At 40.2% G+C, this 19,092-nt stretch overlaps 3 protein-coding genes and 1 pseudogene across 3 annotated transcripts; all 4 read left to right on the top strand.

Annotated features, from left to right (window-relative positions):
• Nucleotides 1-1,138: 1,138 nt before the first annotated feature.
• LOC117628772 (protein NUCLEAR FUSION DEFECTIVE 4-like) lies at nt 1,139-3,577 on the top strand. Its single transcript, XM_034361296.1, has 2 exons — nt 1,139-1,736; nt 2,265-3,577. The coding sequence occupies exons 1-2, from the start codon at nt 1,275-1,277 to the stop codon at nt 3,414-3,416; spliced, it is 1,614 nt and encodes a 537-aa protein (XP_034217187.1). The 5' UTR covers nt 1,139-1,274; the 3' UTR covers nt 3,417-3,577.
• Nucleotides 3,578-3,957: 380 nt separating this feature from the next.
• On the top strand, nt 3,958-9,354 carry LOC117627859 (annotated as a pseudogene).
• A 374-nt stretch (nt 9,355-9,728) lies between these two features.
• Nucleotides 9,729-14,180, top strand: LOC117628677 (protein EARLY FLOWERING 5). The gene is made up of 9 exons (XM_034361173.1): nt 9,729-10,051; nt 10,906-10,999; nt 11,397-11,482; nt 11,681-11,730; nt 11,835-11,901; nt 11,994-12,075; nt 12,165-12,559; nt 12,761-13,294; nt 13,669-14,180. Exons 1-9 carry the CDS (start codon nt 9,971-9,973, stop codon nt 13,882-13,884), a joined length of 1,605 nt encoding a protein of 534 aa, XP_034217064.1. The 5' UTR covers nt 9,729-9,970; the 3' UTR covers nt 13,885-14,180.
• Nucleotides 14,181-15,102: 922 nt separating this feature from the next.
• On the top strand, nt 15,103-17,684 carry LOC117629109 (HIPL1 protein-like). Its single transcript, XM_034361616.1, has 6 exons — nt 15,103-15,270; nt 15,360-16,151; nt 16,255-16,471; nt 16,632-16,810; nt 16,902-17,152; nt 17,261-17,684. Exons 1-6 carry the CDS (start codon nt 15,103-15,105, stop codon nt 17,682-17,684), a joined length of 2,031 nt encoding a protein of 676 aa, XP_034217507.1.
• Nucleotides 17,685-19,092: the final 1,408 nt, after the last annotated feature.

Here is a 19,092-nt window from a genome sequence, read left to right as displayed (position 1 = left end):
TCAAATGGTTATCGGATATGGGGATCCCCGAATTTAAAAAATTCCCGACAAATATGAAGAGGAGATGGCATTGTTTCTAGCTCTTTATACAGTCGGATTCAATGTCGTCAGTATTTGGAATGTCTGTTGAGTCTTCAATGTCGTCAGTATTTGGAATGTCTGTTGAGTCTTCAATCTTATTTGAAGTCACTGTCATCACCATCAGTATGTCTAATAATGTATTGAATCTGTATTTTTGGGTATAATATATAAAGTTACCTAAAAATGGAGGCAGATTTCCCATTTGTGAAATAAAATTTCGTGCACGTTAAGATAGTCAACTTTTGTATGTTTTGGAAATTAAATGACGTGCGTATTCGGAACATACAAAAATTTATCCCCAATTAGATAAGTATTCCCCCAATATGATGAGGTAAAGACAAATGAAAAAAAAGAATCGTGCAAATGTAAACCTATCAAAAGATGCCTGATTACTTGGTCCATGACAGGGAAGATGAAAAGAAATGTGTATTGTGTGGATGCGTTAGCTTTTTAAGTAAAATCGCATTGAAAATAAAGAGCACGGTAAAAAATCTTGATGGTAAAAAATTTATAAATAAAATCCTATAAGTTATTATATTTTGCTTAAATTTTCTAACTTTTTTGTCCCTAGTGCATTTGGATGAGGGAAATAAATTTGGGATTTTGACAAAACTCAGAATTTCTAAATTGATATGAATCAATTTCCGTGTTTGGATAAAAAAACATAGAAATTTAGAAATTCCGTGTGGGAAAAAAACATGAAATTTGGAGGTCATAAATCCCAACTTTAAATTCTATCTAAAAGTCATCATTTCTAAAATCCTAAGAGAGATTGAATTTTTAAAAAAGATAACTTTACAAATAAAGTTATCTTTCATGTTTTAAATCCGTCATCCAAACAAAAAACTTTACAAATTCTAGAACACTAATTTCCGTCATTTTAAATTTCGTCATTTATGAAATCATTTGTACTTTGAAATTTCTCCATCCAAACACATCGTAAATAGTCTTTTAAAATCCAAGCGAAGAAAACTTGCTTTTTCAACAAGCGCTTTTGTGGCAACAGAACAGAAATAACGGGATATTTTTGTTTTGGTTAGGTCTGAAGGAAAGCTGTCACGGATTGTGTGTGGTAATCTTGAAAATTTGATGTTAACTGCAATCATTATCGACAACATAGCCAATAAAATGGTAACAGCGAAATAAATAAAAGATAGCTTTCATTTTGAAAAAAGTGAGAGCTAAGCTAAGCCATGGCAGAGATGGAGAGGCTGAGCAGCAAGTGGACGGCCACAGCGGCCAGCATATGGATCCAGAGCGCCGCCGGCTCTTCCTACGCCTTCAGCATCTATTCGTCGGCGCTCAAGTCCAGCCAGGGCTACGACCAATCCACGCTCGACACGGTGTCCGTCTTCAAGGACATAGGCGCCAACGCCGGCATCCTATCGGGGATTTTATACTCCGCCGTCGCACTCAATCGTCGCCCCATCGGTGGGCCCTGGGTGGTGCACGCGGCGGGGGCTATCCAATGCTTCTTGGGGTATTTCTTCTTGTGGGCTGCTGTGACCGGATTGGTCGAGAGGCCGCCGGTCGCGGCTGTGTGCTTGTTCATGTTCTTGGCCGCCCACGCTCAGACTTTCTACAACACCGCCAATGTGGTCACCGGGGTCCACAACTTCTCTGAGTACGGTGGGACCATCGTGGGCATCATGAAGGTTAGATAGATATGATACGATGACTAAATGCTACCGCTGATCACATTCGTTTTCCTCACGACGTCGTTTGGTTTCCGTTACTTATCACATTGTTCATCACACAAATAAATGTCACATAAATTATGTGAAGAATAATATAGCAGGAAATTATAGATGTCACATAGCTTGTATTAGAATTTAGAACACATACATGGTAAAACATGTAGTCAATTGGCATAATCTGGAGATATGTTAGCTGCATCAATAATTGACAGTCACTCACGTGTATGCAATATAATATTTCTCTTTAAAGTTGTGAGTTTACTAGAAATTTTCTGCATTCGCATAAAATGCATAATGTATGAGCAAGAAAGTGGGGTTCTCAGAATTGCTATGACAACCTTATGTTTAAAATAAATCATTAAAGTTATTTAATATAATATTATAATGTCTTAAATTCAGATTCAGAACTTAAATGATAGTTAGTGTTTGTACTTCTTTCGCTTTTGGGAGCTGGCCTAATGAAACCACATATGTTTTCATGGCCAGGGATTTCTTGGTCTTAGTTCAGCAATACTAGTCCAAGTCTATGACACATTCTGCAAAGGCAAGCCCAGCACATTCCTTCTTATGCTGGCTTTGTTGCCTACATCTGTCTCCATCTTGTTCATGCCTCTTGTGAGAATCTATGAAGCTCATAGAGCTGATACTGATAAGAAGTACTTGAACGCTTTCTCTGCTTTTGCTCTGCTCATAGCTGCTTATCTCATGGTCATAATCATTTTGAGAAACATCTTCAGTTTCACATCATGGGCTAATATTGCTACATTCATAGCACTTCTTGTGGTCTTAATTACCTCACCCCTTGGAATTGCAACCAAGGCCCAGAAAGTTGAGTCAAATAGGCTTCCACAGACACTTGATCCTTTGCTAGAAAACCCTGAACCAAGATTGGCATCATCAAAGTTCTCTGCATCAGAGGAACCTGTAGAACATGAACCTGAAATGCTGGTAGATCATCTTGAAGATATGAATCTACTGAGAGCTATGGGTTCTGTTGATTTTTGGTTGTTGTTTATTGCCATGATTTGTGGAATGGGGTCTGGATTGGCCACAATAAACAACATGAGCCAAATAGGCCAGTCCCTTGGTTACACAACAGTTGAGATCAATTCCTTTGTTTCTCTATGGAGTATATGGAACTTTCTAGGCCGTTTCGGAGCCGGGTATGTCTCAGATTATTTGCTGCATACCAGAGGATGGGCAAGGCCATTGTTGATGGCTTTTACTCTAGCAACCATGGCTGCTGGCCACATTGTAATTTCATCTGGTTTTTCTGGAAATTTGTATGTGGGTTCAATCCTAGTTGGCATTTGTTATGGCTCACAGTGGTCACTGATGCCCACAATTACTTCTGATATCTTTGGGATAAGACACATGGGTACTATTTTCAATACAATTTCCATAGCCAGTCCTATTGGTTCTTATATTTTCTCTGTAAGAGTGATTGGGTACATATATGATAAAGAAGCTTCTGCAGAGGACTCCTGCATTGGCACTCACTGCTTCATGTTGTCTTTTCTGATCATGGCATCTGTTGCTTTCTTTGGGTTTCTTATTGCTCTTGGTTTGTTCTTTCGAACTAGGAGGTTCTACAGCTCGATTGTGCTCAAAAGATTGCGGCATTCTCCAAGACAGTGAATCAAAATATGACAACGTTGTGTAGAGGCCAATAAGGCAAATATTATTGTGGTTTGAGGTTGTGATCTCTTGGCCTTCTGTTGTGAATTTGTGATCTGTTACAACTGTTGTATGTGTACAATTCTTTTACATATATAAAAAATGGTTTGTGTTCAAGAAGAGTTTTCTGTCATATTGTTCAATTTTTTTTGTATAATTGATAGCTCTAAATAATAGAAGAGGAGGTTTCTCACACGCAAAAAACTAAGATGTCATTCGAATATGAGATCTTTGACCATTTTCGACTAGGGTAGACCATGGGTATCATATTGTTCATTTATGTGTGGAAGTTTTGCTCAAAACTTGAGTTGAAATGTAATTTGCTAAAGATGGTTGTCATCAGTTCTTATTTATTTGATCAGAACTCACTTTTTCACATAAATTTTACTTTTTTATAACAAATAAGTGTTTTTTTGGGTTTGTTTTTGGTTCATAAAAGTGCCACCTTTCATATCATTAAAAAGTTAAGACAACACGTGGGCACAAGAGCAAACTAAAAACCCACACATCACAGAAAGCAACAAACGACCATGTTGTTGTAATCAAAGATGCAGACTTTGCCACCAAAATCAAAGATGCAGATTTTATCGGGGTTTTTCCCAAAAGAAAAAGAAAAAGAAAATTTTACCCAAAAAAAGAAAAAAAAAAAGAAAAAGAAAATGGAGGGCAGTCAACAGAGAAACGGACTGAGACTGAGGCTCTTCGACAGCAAATGGGTATCTACGGTGGCGAGCATATGGATACAGTGCACCAGCGGCTCCCTCTACATCTTCTCCATCTACTCTCAGAACCTGAAGGCCACACAGGGCTATGATCAGTCGACCCTCGACACCGTTTCAGTGTTCAAGGACTTTGGAGCCAACTGTGGGGGTCCTCTCTGGCCTCCTCTACTCTTGCTCCGCCACGTGGCGTGTGCTTTGGTTGGTCCTCTTGGCCGGGGCGGCCCAGTGCTTCGCGGGTTACTTCCTCATGTGGACCGCCGTCGCCGGCGTTATTCCCCGGGCGCCGGTGCCCGTGATGTGCCTTTTCATGTTCGTGGCGGCTCATGCTATGTCTTTCTTTAACACTTACAATGCGGTCACTGGTGTCGGAACTTCCCATATTATAAAGGGACCATTGTTGGCATCATGAAGGTACTTGCAATTTCATGTTTATTTTTTTTTGGCAACTCTGTTTGTTTCCTTGGAAAATATCTGCTTTTCACAGTGGAGGATTATTCTGTTAATGAAGTGAATTGGTTCAATTTAACCCATCTGTTGTTTTAGCCAATTATGTTACTTTACTGTGAAAATTAGATCATGGAGGTATTTGGATAATTGGGTTGATGTTCTAGAAGAAAATTTTGGCTTGTAGGATGGGAGTATTGGTTGTGCTCAAATCTGGGAGAGCTGCCTTTAGTTTTTGTTGTTTCTTAGAAAATAATCTTACTTTATATTGTTTTTCTTATACTAACAAGCAACATAAGTTAGCAAGGTCTTTTTTTTTTTTTTTTTTCCATCCCCTTTTTCTTTTATGACATGGTAAGCAGTAATTTTCACCTGACCTTCCTGACAATTCTTATATCCATTGAAACTGGTTACCATGCTAGAAGGGTGCTCAATGAAGTGGTTGTTAGTGCCATTGCTCATGTGTAATGGCTAATGTCCGAGCTTGAGTTCTTTCTGATCTAAATGCTTGGACTTGATGTGGATGAGAAGTTTATCTTTTCCGTGTTAGGGATTTCTTGGTCTGAGTGGAGCAATATTATTTCAAATATATTGGACATTTTTATACAAGAAACCTGCTTCATTTCTTCTGATGCTGGCACTGCTACCTACCATAAATACTTTGTTGCTTATGTGGTTTGTGAGGATCCACAAGAAGTATGAAGGAAATGAGAAGAAGCACCTAAATAGTTTTTCGTTGATTGCTCTCATTGTTGCTGCTTACCTTATGGGATTTATAATATTAGAGAACCTCCTTACGTTGTGCTTAGCCATACGTGTCGTTGCTTTTGTTGCGCTTATACTGCTGCTTGCCTCACCTCTTTGCATTGCAATTAGAGCACGGCAAGGGGAGTCAAATAGGGTTTCACAGACGTTATTAGCTGAGGGTGACCAGTTAATTGTAACACCCCGATCCCAAATTTCCCCAAATTTAACTTTTATTTAATTATTTAATTATTTAAGGATATTTTAGTCATATTTTTAACCGGAGAGAGTTTGGGACCGTGACTTGTATTTTTGGATAGGTCTCACTGAGACGAGTTCGTAGACATGTAGTGGGCCCAATTCGGAGTTGAAACGAAGAAGTTACGAGCAAAACAAGTTCAGTGGCATAACCGTAAATATTTCGAAATGGGATTTTTTATAAAAATCTGATTTTCCCTCTCTCTCTCTCTCTCTCCCCTGCGCAGAAACAGCCCCCCCCCCGAGTTACTGTTCACAGCGGCGGTTTTTGGGCCGCCGCCGCCACATCCGGCCACCACTTGGGGTGGCACCGGTCCCAAAAGAACCGTGCCATCCTCCTCTTTCCATCCCGACCAATCTCAGCCACCGGAACCACCTGTGCTCGCCGGAAAATGCAAAAATCCGACCGAATTTAACCCAAAATTCAAGGAGCTCGATCTCCCTCCTCCGGCCGCCATTTCTGGCGATCAAGGTATGAAAATTCATCCTCTCTTCATGCTCTAGCTGATGGTTGGGTAGGAATTGATCGATTCGTAGCGTAGGCAACTTGATTTTCGAATTGAAATTCGGCCGAACTTCGGCCGCCGTGTTTGGCCATTTCCGGCCACTTTTTGGGGGTTGCCCAAGAACAAAAGTGGCTCCAAATAGGGTGTTATACCTAGGGTAGGAGTTTGGAGCCGTGGTTTTGAGATTTTCCGGCGAAGCGTTATCGCTTTGGGCACCCGGTCTGCCCGCGCGTGTGGCGGCGCGTGGGCGAGGTGGGCGGCGCGTCTCTGTCCAGTTTTGAGGTCCTCGTGCCGTCACGAGCGCGTAGGATTTCGCGGATCTCAATTCGGACATCGTTTGACTATCGAACGGATATCGCCTATTGTGCGTTATCCGGGTTCGATAGGTTGGGACCGTTGGATGGACCCAAATTTAATATATGTTAAACTAGGTATTTCTAGGATCGTGTAGGAATTCACGGATGGTGAATCGGAGCCCCGGATGTTCCGATTTAATATTTTAAAGTTTATCTTTTATATTAACCGTTAGATCGTGCGATCGTGAGCGATCCGACCGTCCGATCTGAACCAAACTGGTAGGACGAGTGTCCTATAATTTATAGAGCCCGTAGGAACTTTCGGATCGGAGTTTGGAGGTCGTGGTCCCCGTGGGCCCGTTTGACCAGGGTTAGGGTAGTTTGACCCTTGGTTGACCGTGAGTCTCCCGAAGTAATCTCACCGTCCCAGGGGGATTATCGGGTACTAGACTATTGTTGGGGCTTACGCAATATTAGAATTAAAATATAATTATATGGTTGTACAAGGATACAACAGAGTCTAGAATGTCAGTTGGAGTGCTATATGCACTACCTTAAATACCTCCCCGGATTTTGGATTAACTACTAGCACTACCAAGTGAAAGTCAGGTCTCGCGTGGCGTAGGTTATCCGGCGTTGAGACAGACCCCATACGTGGCGTTGGTTGTACCGGCGTATGGGGAGAGATTGTGATATTGTGTTGAGGTCGCACGTGGCGTAGGTTATCCGGCGTGTCGACAGGCCCCATACGTGGCGTTGGTTGTACCGGCGTATTGGGAGATTTGTGATATGATGTTGAGGTCCCGCGTGGCGTAGGTTATCCGGCGTTGGGACAGGCCCCATACGTGGCGTTGGTTGTACCGGCGTATGGGGAGTTATGTGATGTGACGTGTAGGTCTCACGTGGCGTAGGTTATCCGGCGTTGAGACAGACCCCATACGTGGCGTTGGTTGTACCGGCGGATGGGGAGATATGTGATAGTATGGCATGGTCGCACGTGGCGTAGGTTATCCGGCGTGTTGACAGACCCCATACGTGGCGTTGGTTGTACTGGCGTATGGGGAGATTTTGTGTAATACAGAGAAAGGAGTTGAGGTATCACTTGAGAGTGGAATTAGGTTTTATGGAAGAACTACGTGTGGCTTGATCCCTCAGTGAGGGTACGTAGGCAGCCTAAGGTTATTAGGTGCAGCCGCAGACTAAATATTAGTCATAAAGGGGTATTTGAAATTGTTGGTAGTTGGTTGAGAATTATTGGAAGGCCGAAGGCCATTTGCATGAATTGCATGAAATTATATTGTGCATGCTGCCAGTTGAGAATATAAATTGTGTTTTCATGCAGGTATAAATTTTGGGAAATGTCCAATTTATAGGGGAGACTCTGCCAAAATTTCGGCAGAAAGTCTCGGTCTTTAGTAAGTGGGCCCGGCATCAGAGTGATGTCAGGAATTCCAAAGGGTTCGTCTCGGGTTTTTGGGAAAATTCGGGGCGGGTCCTTTCATTAATAGATGGTGAGTCCAACTGGCGAGATACTGAAAAGAGCCATATACAAGATCCTTCTGGGTATCGCCATTTGCCTAGCAATAATACTGATCGAGAGCTGGATAGTAATGATAGGACTTTGCAATCTGGAGAAAATTTTAATCTGGTCCAAGCCATGTGCACTATGGACTTCTGGATTTTGTTTATTGCCATGGCATGTGGAATGGGCTCAGGACTTGCCACCATAAATAACCTCAACCAGATAGGAGGATCACGGGCCTACAGAACCTTTGAGAAAAGTACTTTGATTTCTTTGTGGAGTATCTGGAATTTCCTTGGCCGTTTTGGAGCCGGGTATGTATCAGATCATTTCCTGCATTTGAGAGGATGGGCAAGGCCATTATTCATCGTCATCACTCTAGCAGGCATGAGCATCGGCCATGTGGTGATTGCTTCTGGTATGCCTTGTGCTCTTTATACTGGATCCCTACTGGTGGGTGTTTTTTATGGTTCTCAGTGGTCACTAATGCCCACAATCACTTCTGAGATATTTGGTGTGCTACATATGGGAACCATATTCAATGCCATTACCATAGCCGCTCCTGTGGGATCTTATATCTTTTCCGTGAGAGTGATCAGACATATTTATGACAAAGAAGCGTCGACGGCATGGAATACATGCACCGGAGCTCACTGCTTTAGGTTATCATTCCTTATCATGGCATGTGCTACCTTTTTGGGGTCTCTCACTGCCTTGGCTTTGTTCTTCCGGACAATAAGTTTCTACAGTCAGGTAATCCTCACGAGACTGCTGTATTCTTTGAGAGTTTAAGCTTTTGTTGTTTTGTTGGGTTTTTCATCTGATACAAAGGGGAAAAAAGTTTAAAAAGGATTTGACACTGCTTGTGGAGGAGTGATGAGAGTCTCGGTTTTATCATCTGGAATTATTCCCTTAATTTCAGTCACATTTGCTCCTATTGAAGTAATATCAGATTGCTTATGGTAATTCAATTATGATAATTTGAGTGCTTTCTGTCTTTTTTTGCAGGATATTGATGGAACCAGCAACACCTAGCTCCTCTTGTCCTGCTACATCTCAACTTCCATTTGTAAATTGTGATTAAGGTGACCATAAGTCAAATTGTCAAATGAAATTATCAAGTTGCAGATACTTTTAGCGTCTCAAGCTGCTTCGACCTTGCCGAGATTTGCATCTTTTTCTCTATTCTCATGTGTACATTGGTTGTATGGAAGTCTGTCATTTGTAAGCACAGTTTCCTTCTAGGAATGCCATTCAAACGCAGAAACAGTACAGTATTTTTTTCTCTAGAAGACTAGTTGTCCTCCAAATTCCTTAAGGTTGTGAATAAAAAACTCAAGACACTTGATACACAGACCAAACGTGTCTTGATCTTGAACAATAGATCACAAGAATATTTCAAGAATAGAGACTTGCCCTCAGGCCCTAGACAGCGAACCCAGCCCACCAATTTGGGCCAAGCAGGCCTTATTTTCCCAAATATTACCCATTTAATTTATTTATTTATATATATATATATATTATAAGGGATACTTTCAAATTATTTTATTTAAGGATATAATTAATAAAACTATTATTGGGGGATAAGACTAGGAGAGATGCACTTGGGCAAAGTTTTTTTAATTTGATCTTGTATTGCTTATCTAGAGACTAGAATGAAAGTTAGTATAGCCGCGGGTTTTTAACAAAATATTATAGCCGCGCGGCGATACTATTTTTATTTTTATTTGTTATTATTTATAAAGAAAAAAAAAAAAAAAAAGCTTTGATTTTATCAAATATAAGTTTCCTATCACAGTTTAGGGAAAAAATAGAAGTAGCTGGCTAAACAAAAAGCTAGGTGAGGTTTTTGGGCCCTCGGGGTTTCGTTCAACACTTCAGAGCAAGAGAGGAAAATAGTTTTCTGCATCATCCACGTTTCGCTCTGCAACCTTTGTTTTGAATTTACCCGATATTCCTTGAAATCGAATTAAAACCAACAAAAAGAGAACAACTTTGAAGAGAGGCCCAGCGAGATATCACAATGAAGACGACGAAAGGAGGCAAGGTGATGAACCCTACGGACGCTTACCGGAAGGAGCTCCGAAAGAAGGAGTTGAAAAGGGTAATTACTTCTCAAAACTACGCCGTTTTTGCTCTTTTCTTCTTTCAATTCCTTGATTCCATACTTAATTCGAAATTGGGTTGTTCGTTTTTGCCCATATTCAATCGATTTTCACAATTTGGTACTCCATTGCTCCTAGTTATTGCTCTAATTTCATGTTTCCCCTCGTTTCTTTGCCAGAAAGCACAGGAAAATAGAAAAAGATAAACTTATATTGAATTTGAAATTTAACTACAGTATCCTAATATTTAAATTTGTCTACAAAGTTTTGCTTTGAGTAGCCAATTAATTGTCGATAGTCACCATTTAAACTAATCTGAAATAAATTTAAATGGGGTACCTATTTTAGTGTATAAATTTAATCAATATTGTAGTTTGGCATCTGCAATCCCAATTTATTTTTGAAAGGAAGATGTAAGCATAGCAGGCTTTGGGTTGTTGTAATGGAATTAATAGCATCAAGTTTGTGAAAGGTCAATGCTGTTATTTGATACTACCCTCTAAGTTATCAGGCTTAGCGAAAGGTCGAGAAAGGTATATATGTGTACACACACAGTTGTATTTGGAAAGCAGATGTATGACCATGCTGTTACCTTTATGTTTCTGAGTTTGTTTTGATAAATGTTTTTTTATAGCATATGTTTGTGCCTCCTCATCTTAAAATTGAGATGTATAGAAAAACGTATTTGACCTGTGTTTAGGTACTTGCACTTATCCATTGACCGTATGATTATGTGCAGTTCCAAGAAATTGCCCCCATTTATATTGTTACCTTTGGTGTTCTTGATAAGCTTATTGCATAGATTAAATCTTTATTCATGCACTTCTGACTTTATGTTGTCTATGACGAACAGAATAAGAAAGAAAGAAAGAAGGTGAGGGAGGTGGGGATCTTGAAGAAGGATCCCGAGACACTGAAGGAGCAGATTGATAAGCTGAAAACGATGAGTAAGTCACAATTTACTTCTGGACTTTTGTTTAAAGATTCTAGAAGTTCATTTTCATCTGCTGTCTCAAACCTAGAGGTTCTTTAACATAATGGTTATAAATATAGTATAGTTGTGGATCTTTTATTTTTTATATTTTTTAAAACATACTCGTTGTAGTGTAAGTTTATTTTTTGAATAATGAAAGTAATATTGATATAGATAACAATGAATTTTTTTCTTAAAGGAAAATTTCAGTTTGTGCTTATTGTTTTTGGTTTTGTTACTGCTTTACTATATCTTTCTTTTTGCTGCTCTTTGTCTAGATTTTTTGTTTTTACTATTTTAATTTGATATGCAGCCATGCCATGCTGCTTTTCCTATTCATACCCACTGATGTATTTCACTGATTGGCACAGAGGCTGATGGTGCTCTGGACAAAGCAAGAAAACACAAGAAGAGGCAACTAGAGGATACACTTAACCTTGTTATAAAGAAGAGGAAGGTAATTTTCACATATAACATTGTTTTTATACCATTGTTTCAGAAATTCAACTAGCCACATTGTTATATGCTGCTGTACTGTGATCTTTCATTGGTGACTTAGTGGTTCAGGGTCTTCTAACTTCATGTTCAATCCATGTGCCTTGTTGTAATAATTTTCTTGCTTGCAATGATCAGTCTTATGTACTCTTTTGTACAGGAATATGCAGAGAAATTGAAGGAGAAGGGTGAGGCCCCAGTTATGTTCAGGTGAAAAATCAGTTTTCCGAATCTATTTCTGTGCCAGTGGTCGAATACTTGAATTCGTTTTCTGTTTGTTTTGATTTATGAACTATAGTTTGTTTTCTGGTCAGTCATTTGGGGCCGCCCAAAAGACGAACTGCAGAAGAAGAGGAGAGAGCAAAGCATCCGATGCCTGAGGTACGATATGCCTGGTTGGTAAATGTTTTTAAAATTCTTTCTTCTTCTTTTTTCCAATATATTAAACCAAAATTTCTAATGTTTTCCTGCAGGACTCCGTTTACTACCACCCAACCCTGAATCCTACTGGGGCCCCACCGCCTGGAAAGCCTCCAATGTTTAAATCATCAATAGGTCTGGTTTCCCTCCCCACCCCAATTTTGTGTCTTAATGTGACCACTTTACTTTCTCTATCTTATTCTCTTTTGGAATTTGAATTGCAGGGCCCAGAATTCCCTTATCTGCTGCTTCTTCAAGTGGTGCTGCATCGTCATCCTCAACAATGGAGTCAGAGGATGCTGCTTTAGCTGTACCTCTGCACGATTCTGGTAACAATGGGCCTGGTGATAGCTCTGTCATACCTGAGTCTTTGCCTCTACCTCCTCCACCTCCGTTACCGCCTACCCCTGCAGCTGTAAACCCAGGTATCTCTTTGCCACCACCTCCACCTCCACCTCCAGGACCCCTGCCTAAAGAGATTGCTAATCGCCCTTTACTTGCCCCTCCTCCACCTCTGCAAAAGTCCGCACAGCCACCTCCTCCTGGTATCAGCAGAAATGAGATGGAAACCAGTCAATATACATTGTCTGATCAATCAACCTCTAAGGACTCGACGCAGGTAAGCAGCCCCTTATTGTCCATTGAAATGATATTTTCTATTAAGAGGAACAAGAATTTTCAGAGTTGTAAAAGTTAGCAAAATATTCGAAAGTAGTAGTATATGCTTGACTGGTAAGCCCAAAGAGAGGGTGTATGGGTGGCCAAGCCTATCTTTTAAGTTTTTCAATTTGTGACAATAATGCCCCTTCCTCTCTTGTAGGTGCACACCATACTTCCTCCTCCTCCTCCGCCTCCTGGTTTGCCTCCTAATTCAACAAATAATCAGTCTGACGGTGTAACGTCCGATACTGAAACCAATAATACTCTAGTGACCAAGGATCTTACTAGCATGCTTCCACCACCTCCTCCTCCAAGACAACAGCCTCCGATGCCTGGACCCACCCTGATTCCAAATTTACAGCCTGATGTATTACCTCCGGGTATTTCTCGTTTCCCTCCACCCCCACCTCCACCAGATATGCAGCCACCATTGTCCACTCCTGGACTTCCCAGTCGACCAGGTCCCCCGGGAATGATGGCCCCAATGATCCCCAGGCCACCATATGGTCCTCCTCCTGGACCACCCCCAATGATGAGACCGCCACTTCCACCTGGCCCCCCTCCTACTTATCAAGATGATGATCATGCTGCAAACCGAGTGGCTGCTCATCAGAAACCTTCATATGTTAAATCTGCAGCATCTACTGTTGTTAAGAGGCCTCTGGCGCAGCACACTCCAGAACTTACAGCCATGGTGAGTTGATTCTCTTTTGCTATCTGTAGGATATATCACGTCCTTACGCTAGTGGTACATGTGGCATTGTTGCTTGTTACTACAAGTAACACCTAACTCAATAAGCATTCTGGTTTGTAATTTCTGCATCAGTTTTTTAATTTTGTTTAAAGGAAGATGCAGGTAGTAGAGGTTTATTGTTACAATTCAAGTTGGTTAGTGTAGACTTTTAGCCAGTATTATTGACCCTAGTTCCATAGCAACCTCAACGAAATGGGTAGAGCTTTATGAGACTTTTATCATACTGCAAGATGTCAATATGTACTCTTTACATTTTGTCTTTTTGGATCAATAAACTTTTATGACCTAAGCCTGTTTTCTGGTTCTGGGTTTAGGTTCCTGCGTCTGTTCGGGTAAGGAGAGAGATGGCTGCCCCCAAAGCAAAAGCAAAACCATCACTCCCAACCACGGCAGCACCTACCCAGTCAGCAACTCCTTTTGTTAGACAAGAGTCTGTGAACTCATCGTCAGCACCGAAGCCACAGAGCATTGACGACTCTTACATGGCCTTCCTGGAGGACATGAAGGCGCTTGGTGCACTTGAAAGTTGATAACTACCTGGTTATTGGCCACAAAGATAGGGGGAAAAAGGAGAGAACCGTGAAAACAAAAAGGTGGCATGCCTGTAGCCAAAGGAAACATAAATGCACAGCCTATTGAAGTGGAGCTGAGGACTGATGGATATTCTTTCCGTTGCTGTTAACTTAGTTTCCTAATGCATCATTTTCTTGGTGCAATTTAAAACTAAATCAGATGTTGAGATGGGTAGACTAAAGATGTGCTAGAAATTCAGAATGTACTATATTTGAAATTATTTTTAATTGAAATAATTTCCAACTTTTCTTTCTTTGGTGTCTTACTAGTCTTCTTATGCCTTCATGCTACATCGTTTTTCTCCTCTTTAATCAACTCAGCTCCTGGTTGAAATGCTGGCTTTAAGAACATAGAACCGAAAATGGAAGGGTTGGCATTGCTTGGTCTTCTTCACAAATGCAATGACGAAAATCTGTAAAAAGGTTAAAAGCACATTCTGACTATCAAGGGAAAATCTGAAAATTTCTCCCTCTCTGCCCTCTCTTCCATTTCACAGAGGCATTTACAAGCACCACAAATAACCAAAGGACCTCTTGTCGTGGCAAAGCAGACAACCTCATTTTGTCAAGCCATCTGGTACTGGGTTTGTCTGCTTGAGATCCGGGACACTTCTGCATAAACTATTATTTTCCTTAGGCAAAACGGTAAAACCCAAGTAAACTTGACTTTCATATGGCTGCTTATGCAATGTAAATCTCAAGACTTGTTTTTCTAATGCTTTCTTCAATATTCAATATGATGTTTGTGGAATCCCATAAACTAAATAAACCCAACAATAACTGAAACTTGCAAAACACATTAACCAAGCAATCACAGAGTAATTTAAGGGAATGAACAGGAAACTTGGCCGTTTATCTTCTGCTCTCAATCGTATGCAGTACAAAGTAGGAACTGTAGCTTTTGGTTTTGGTTTTTTGTGACAGTTTCTGAGTAAAAGTGATTGCACTCTATCAGCTTTTGTTTCTTTTGAATCCAAGATGAATACTTGTGTCTGTTTTTTGTTCCTCTTCTCCCTATCGTTGTTTCTCGATTGTTGGTCCTCATTTCCACTGTGCACTGATTCAAGTTGGTTCTCTCTGTCTCTGCATCTGTTTTTGTTCTTCATTTCGTATTTAACCCTTTAACGAATATGTTTTGTATTTATTTCCATCAGTTAAACGAGTTATTTTCTATCAATGCAAACAGGGCAACCTATAAAGCAAGACATTCCTCTGAAGTTCTGTTCTTACAACGGAACCATCTGCTGCAACTCCACTCAAGATTTGGAGTTGCAGAAACAATTTGAAGCACTAAACGTCTCTGATCCTGCATGTGCTGCTCTCCTGAAATTGACCATGTGTGCAGTAAGCCTCTTTGTCCACCCATGGATAAGTTAGTTTTACTAGAGAAAGTACTTTGCTTTTGCTAACTTTTGGTGTTCCATAATCTGCAGATATGTGATCAATTTTCTGCTCAGCTATTTGAAATTGATTCTGGGCCTAGAAAAGTTCCTGTTTTGTGCAACACCACTGATTTGGTGAAACCTCATCAGTCCAAAGTTGGAGATTCCATTGACTTCTGCACAAAATTGTGGGATACATGTGGACATATATCCATCTTGAGTTCTCCATTTGCTCCACCAATGCAAGGCAGCGTTGGGATGCAATATAGTTCGTTGCCTTCCAAACTGACTGATCAGTGGCGCTCAAGGAAAGACTTCTGTGAAGAATTTGGTGGTTCAGAAGATGATGTGTGTTTTAAAGATGAACCAGTTTCATTTAGTCAAGAAAAAGCTTCACCTCCAGCTGGTCTTTGCCTTGAGAAAATTGCAAATGGAGCTTATATCAATCTAGTTCCACATCCTGATGGTTCCAACTGCGCTTTCGTGTCTAACCAGCAAGGTAAGATATGGTTGGCAACTATACCTGATGAGGGATCAAATGGGATTTTGTGGATCAATGAATCTGAACCCTTTCTGGACATTGCTGATGAAGTGCTCTTTGACACTGAATTTGGTCTAATGGGTATGTCATTTCATCCAAACTTCGTGCGCAATGGCCGCTTCTTTCTGTCATTCAATTGTGACAAGATGAAGCATCCAGGCTGTTCAGGCAGATGTTCATGCAATACAGATGTGAGTTGTGACCCCTCAAAGCTTCCGGCTGATAGTGGGGTGCAGCCATGCCAATATCATAGTGTTGTTGCAGAATTTACTGCCAATGGTACAGCGTCAGAGCCTTCCTTGGTATAAATGCACACCTCTCCATTTCATGTTTTAGAAAACTATCATCCGAACTATTGCAATGAAACTCATCCATGAGCTTCTTATTGTCTGTTTTTCTTGTTAGGCAACAAGTGCAAATCCTTCAGAAGTGGGAAGGATATTCACAATGGGGCTTCCATACAGGGGAGGTCACGCCGGTCAGATTCTTTTTGGACCTGCAGATGGCTTTTTATACCTCATGATGGGAGACGGTTCAAATCGAGATGACCCTTACAATTTTGCACAGAACAAGAAATCCTTGCTTGGAAAAATTCTGAGGCTTGACATAGATACCATACCAAGTAAGTCCTGGGAATTACCAGTATAAATGTTTGATCTTTGTTTATATTTTAACTGAGCAGTTTGAAACAATGTTGTTATGTTGTCATATAAACAAGCATAAATGGTTAATATATCATTATCTGTGTCGAAATAATTGTCCTGTTTTGCCACAATTACTAGGTGCAATGGAAATAAATGGAAAAGGGCTATGGGGAAATTATTCTATACCAGGTGATAATCCATTTGTTGATGTCAAGGATGTGAAGCCTGAGATTTGGGCCTTGGGATTCAGAAATCCTTGGCGCTGTAGTTTTGATTCAGAAAGGCCCTCCTACTTTCTCTGTGGAGACTGTGGACAGGTTTGAATATCATGTTTTTGCTAAACCTTTATGAAGCTGTTGTTTTCTCCAAAAGGGTTTTGGCATTCATAGTTTTCATTGCATTTTGCAGGATCAATATGAAGAGGTTGATATAGTGATAAAGGGTGGAAATTATGGGTGGCGCGTTTATGAGGGCTCCATTCCTTTTCAGCCAACAAAGTCTCCAGGAGGAACAACATCTGCTACTTCCATAAACCCCATATTCCCTGTAATGGGATATAGCCACTCTGACATAGACAAGAATGTAGGATCTGCTGCATCAGCCTCCATCACAGGCGGCTACTTCTATCGATCGATGACTGATCCATGCATGCACAAAAGGTCAGTTTGCCCCGTGCAACAAATACAGGTGTACATGTACACACGTCATACTGTGATTTGCTTGTAAGGACGAATAAATATAAACATGCTTTGTGAACAACATTGCAGGTATTTGTACATGGATTTGTATGCTGATGCTGTGTGGGCAGGCACTGAAAGCCCTGAAAGCAGTGGGAATTTTTCAACTGCAAAAATGCCTTTCAAATGTGCTCATGATTCTCCAATTCAATGTAACATTGTGCCAGCTGGAATTTCTAACGCCACCCCTGCTCTGGGGTACGTGTACTCATTTGCAGAAGATAACAAGAAGGATGTTTATATATTAACAAGCAGTGGTGTTTATAGAGTTGCAAGACCAAGCCGCTGCAATTTCTTATGTGCCAAGGAACACGCAGTCAACTCTGTGACTCATGATCAACGTTCTTGCTCCCCTATGTCTACAGAACTGTTCAAGGGACACAAAGATGTCCTCTTTTTTCTTCTTTCCTATTTTGTTTTGTACACTGGATTATATCCTGTGAACTATCACTGATACTAAAAATATCAATTCCATTATGAGTAAATTCGCGAATTATTCCCGTACGGTTTGAAAATTATATCAAACAAATACCTCAACGTACTTTATACACATTTTTCTCGTCCCGTATTTTACTAACTACGTTGCCATCAAGTGCCGTATGTATTGGTTTGCAGTTCCAATAATCTCAATCTTCAAAACCACCATGGCCCACCTAACAAAACCCAATAGTTTCCCTTTCTCTTAAGATTTTTTTCTTTTGAAATCTATAGTTCATGTATGACACCTTTACTATAAAATTTCGCTAACTAGGCTGCTAAGCTTTATTTGGAGGACCAGCGTGAATACAACAGAAAAGTGAGCCAAGTTGTGGAACAGAGGTGGTGGACATCAGACTAGGCGCTTGTGGAGCAAGTCTGTATATCAATAATATTCCAACCAAGAAGCAAAAACTCACTAACAATTAAGGATTGTTTTTGTCGTTTAAGTATGCACAAATTCTATATGCATATCGAGATGTTATCGATAATATATTGACAATTCTATATACAAAGATGAAATATTACGTATATGCTATTTATTTAGAATTAAAACTTACAACGAATTGTATGCAATCGATTACACTTAAAATACTTTTTCTGTAGTTGATCCCTCAAAAAGTTAGTATTCATATGCAAGCGGTTACACTTCAAAGACTCTTTGTAGTTGAGCCCTTAGAAAAATTACGTGTTGCAGGTCATCGCTTGGCCTTTCCCATATCCCGCGACCCAAATGTCACTAGATGCAGAGCATGGCCAAGCCCAATACCACTTTTTTAGTATTAACTTTTGACATTTCTAAGTTTCAGTATTGTCTTATTTACTTTAACTAGGGCACATATCATAGGTACGTTACAACTTGCGTGAAAAACTCAAAATGGAGATCAAAGAGTGCGAATGAGAAAGATGTACATGGATGCTGCTGTTGCCAGCATCAATCAATCCCAAAAGAAAATCTCTTCATATCTGAGTTATAGCAGAAACAGGACAAAAAGTAAACAACAAGGCAGCAGAAACACTGCTCTGCTTTTTGGTAAACTTTAGGTATACTATTGAGAATTTTCAAAAAAGAAAAGAAACGAAAGAAAAATATTTGTTTATCAGAAAACAGTTCTCAGGAAGCATATCTAATAAGCTCTTGTGTCCACTTTCTGCTATCCACGTTCAACAATTACAGCTGCTTTTTTTCTCTTATTTAATGTGAACAGGTCTTTGTCTTTGAGCCATTTTTTTAAAATTAATTAATTTTAAATCCCAGAAAAACCTGCCAAACAAACATTGATGTCGAACATGTGATGATGCATGAGATGACCCTTATTTTGTTTCTAGAAGAGCTCCACATGTATTATGCAGATACATATATTTTCTTTCTTCAACTGTTGATG

The sequence above is a fragment of the Prunus dulcis genome, chromosome 5 (genome assembly GCF_902201215.1).
Source record: "Prunus dulcis chromosome 5, ALMONDv2, whole genome shotgun sequence".
Lineage (NCBI taxonomy): Eukaryota > Viridiplantae > Streptophyta > Magnoliopsida > Rosales > Rosaceae > Prunus > Prunus dulcis.
This window is presented reverse-complemented; position numbering and strand designations above follow the sequence as displayed.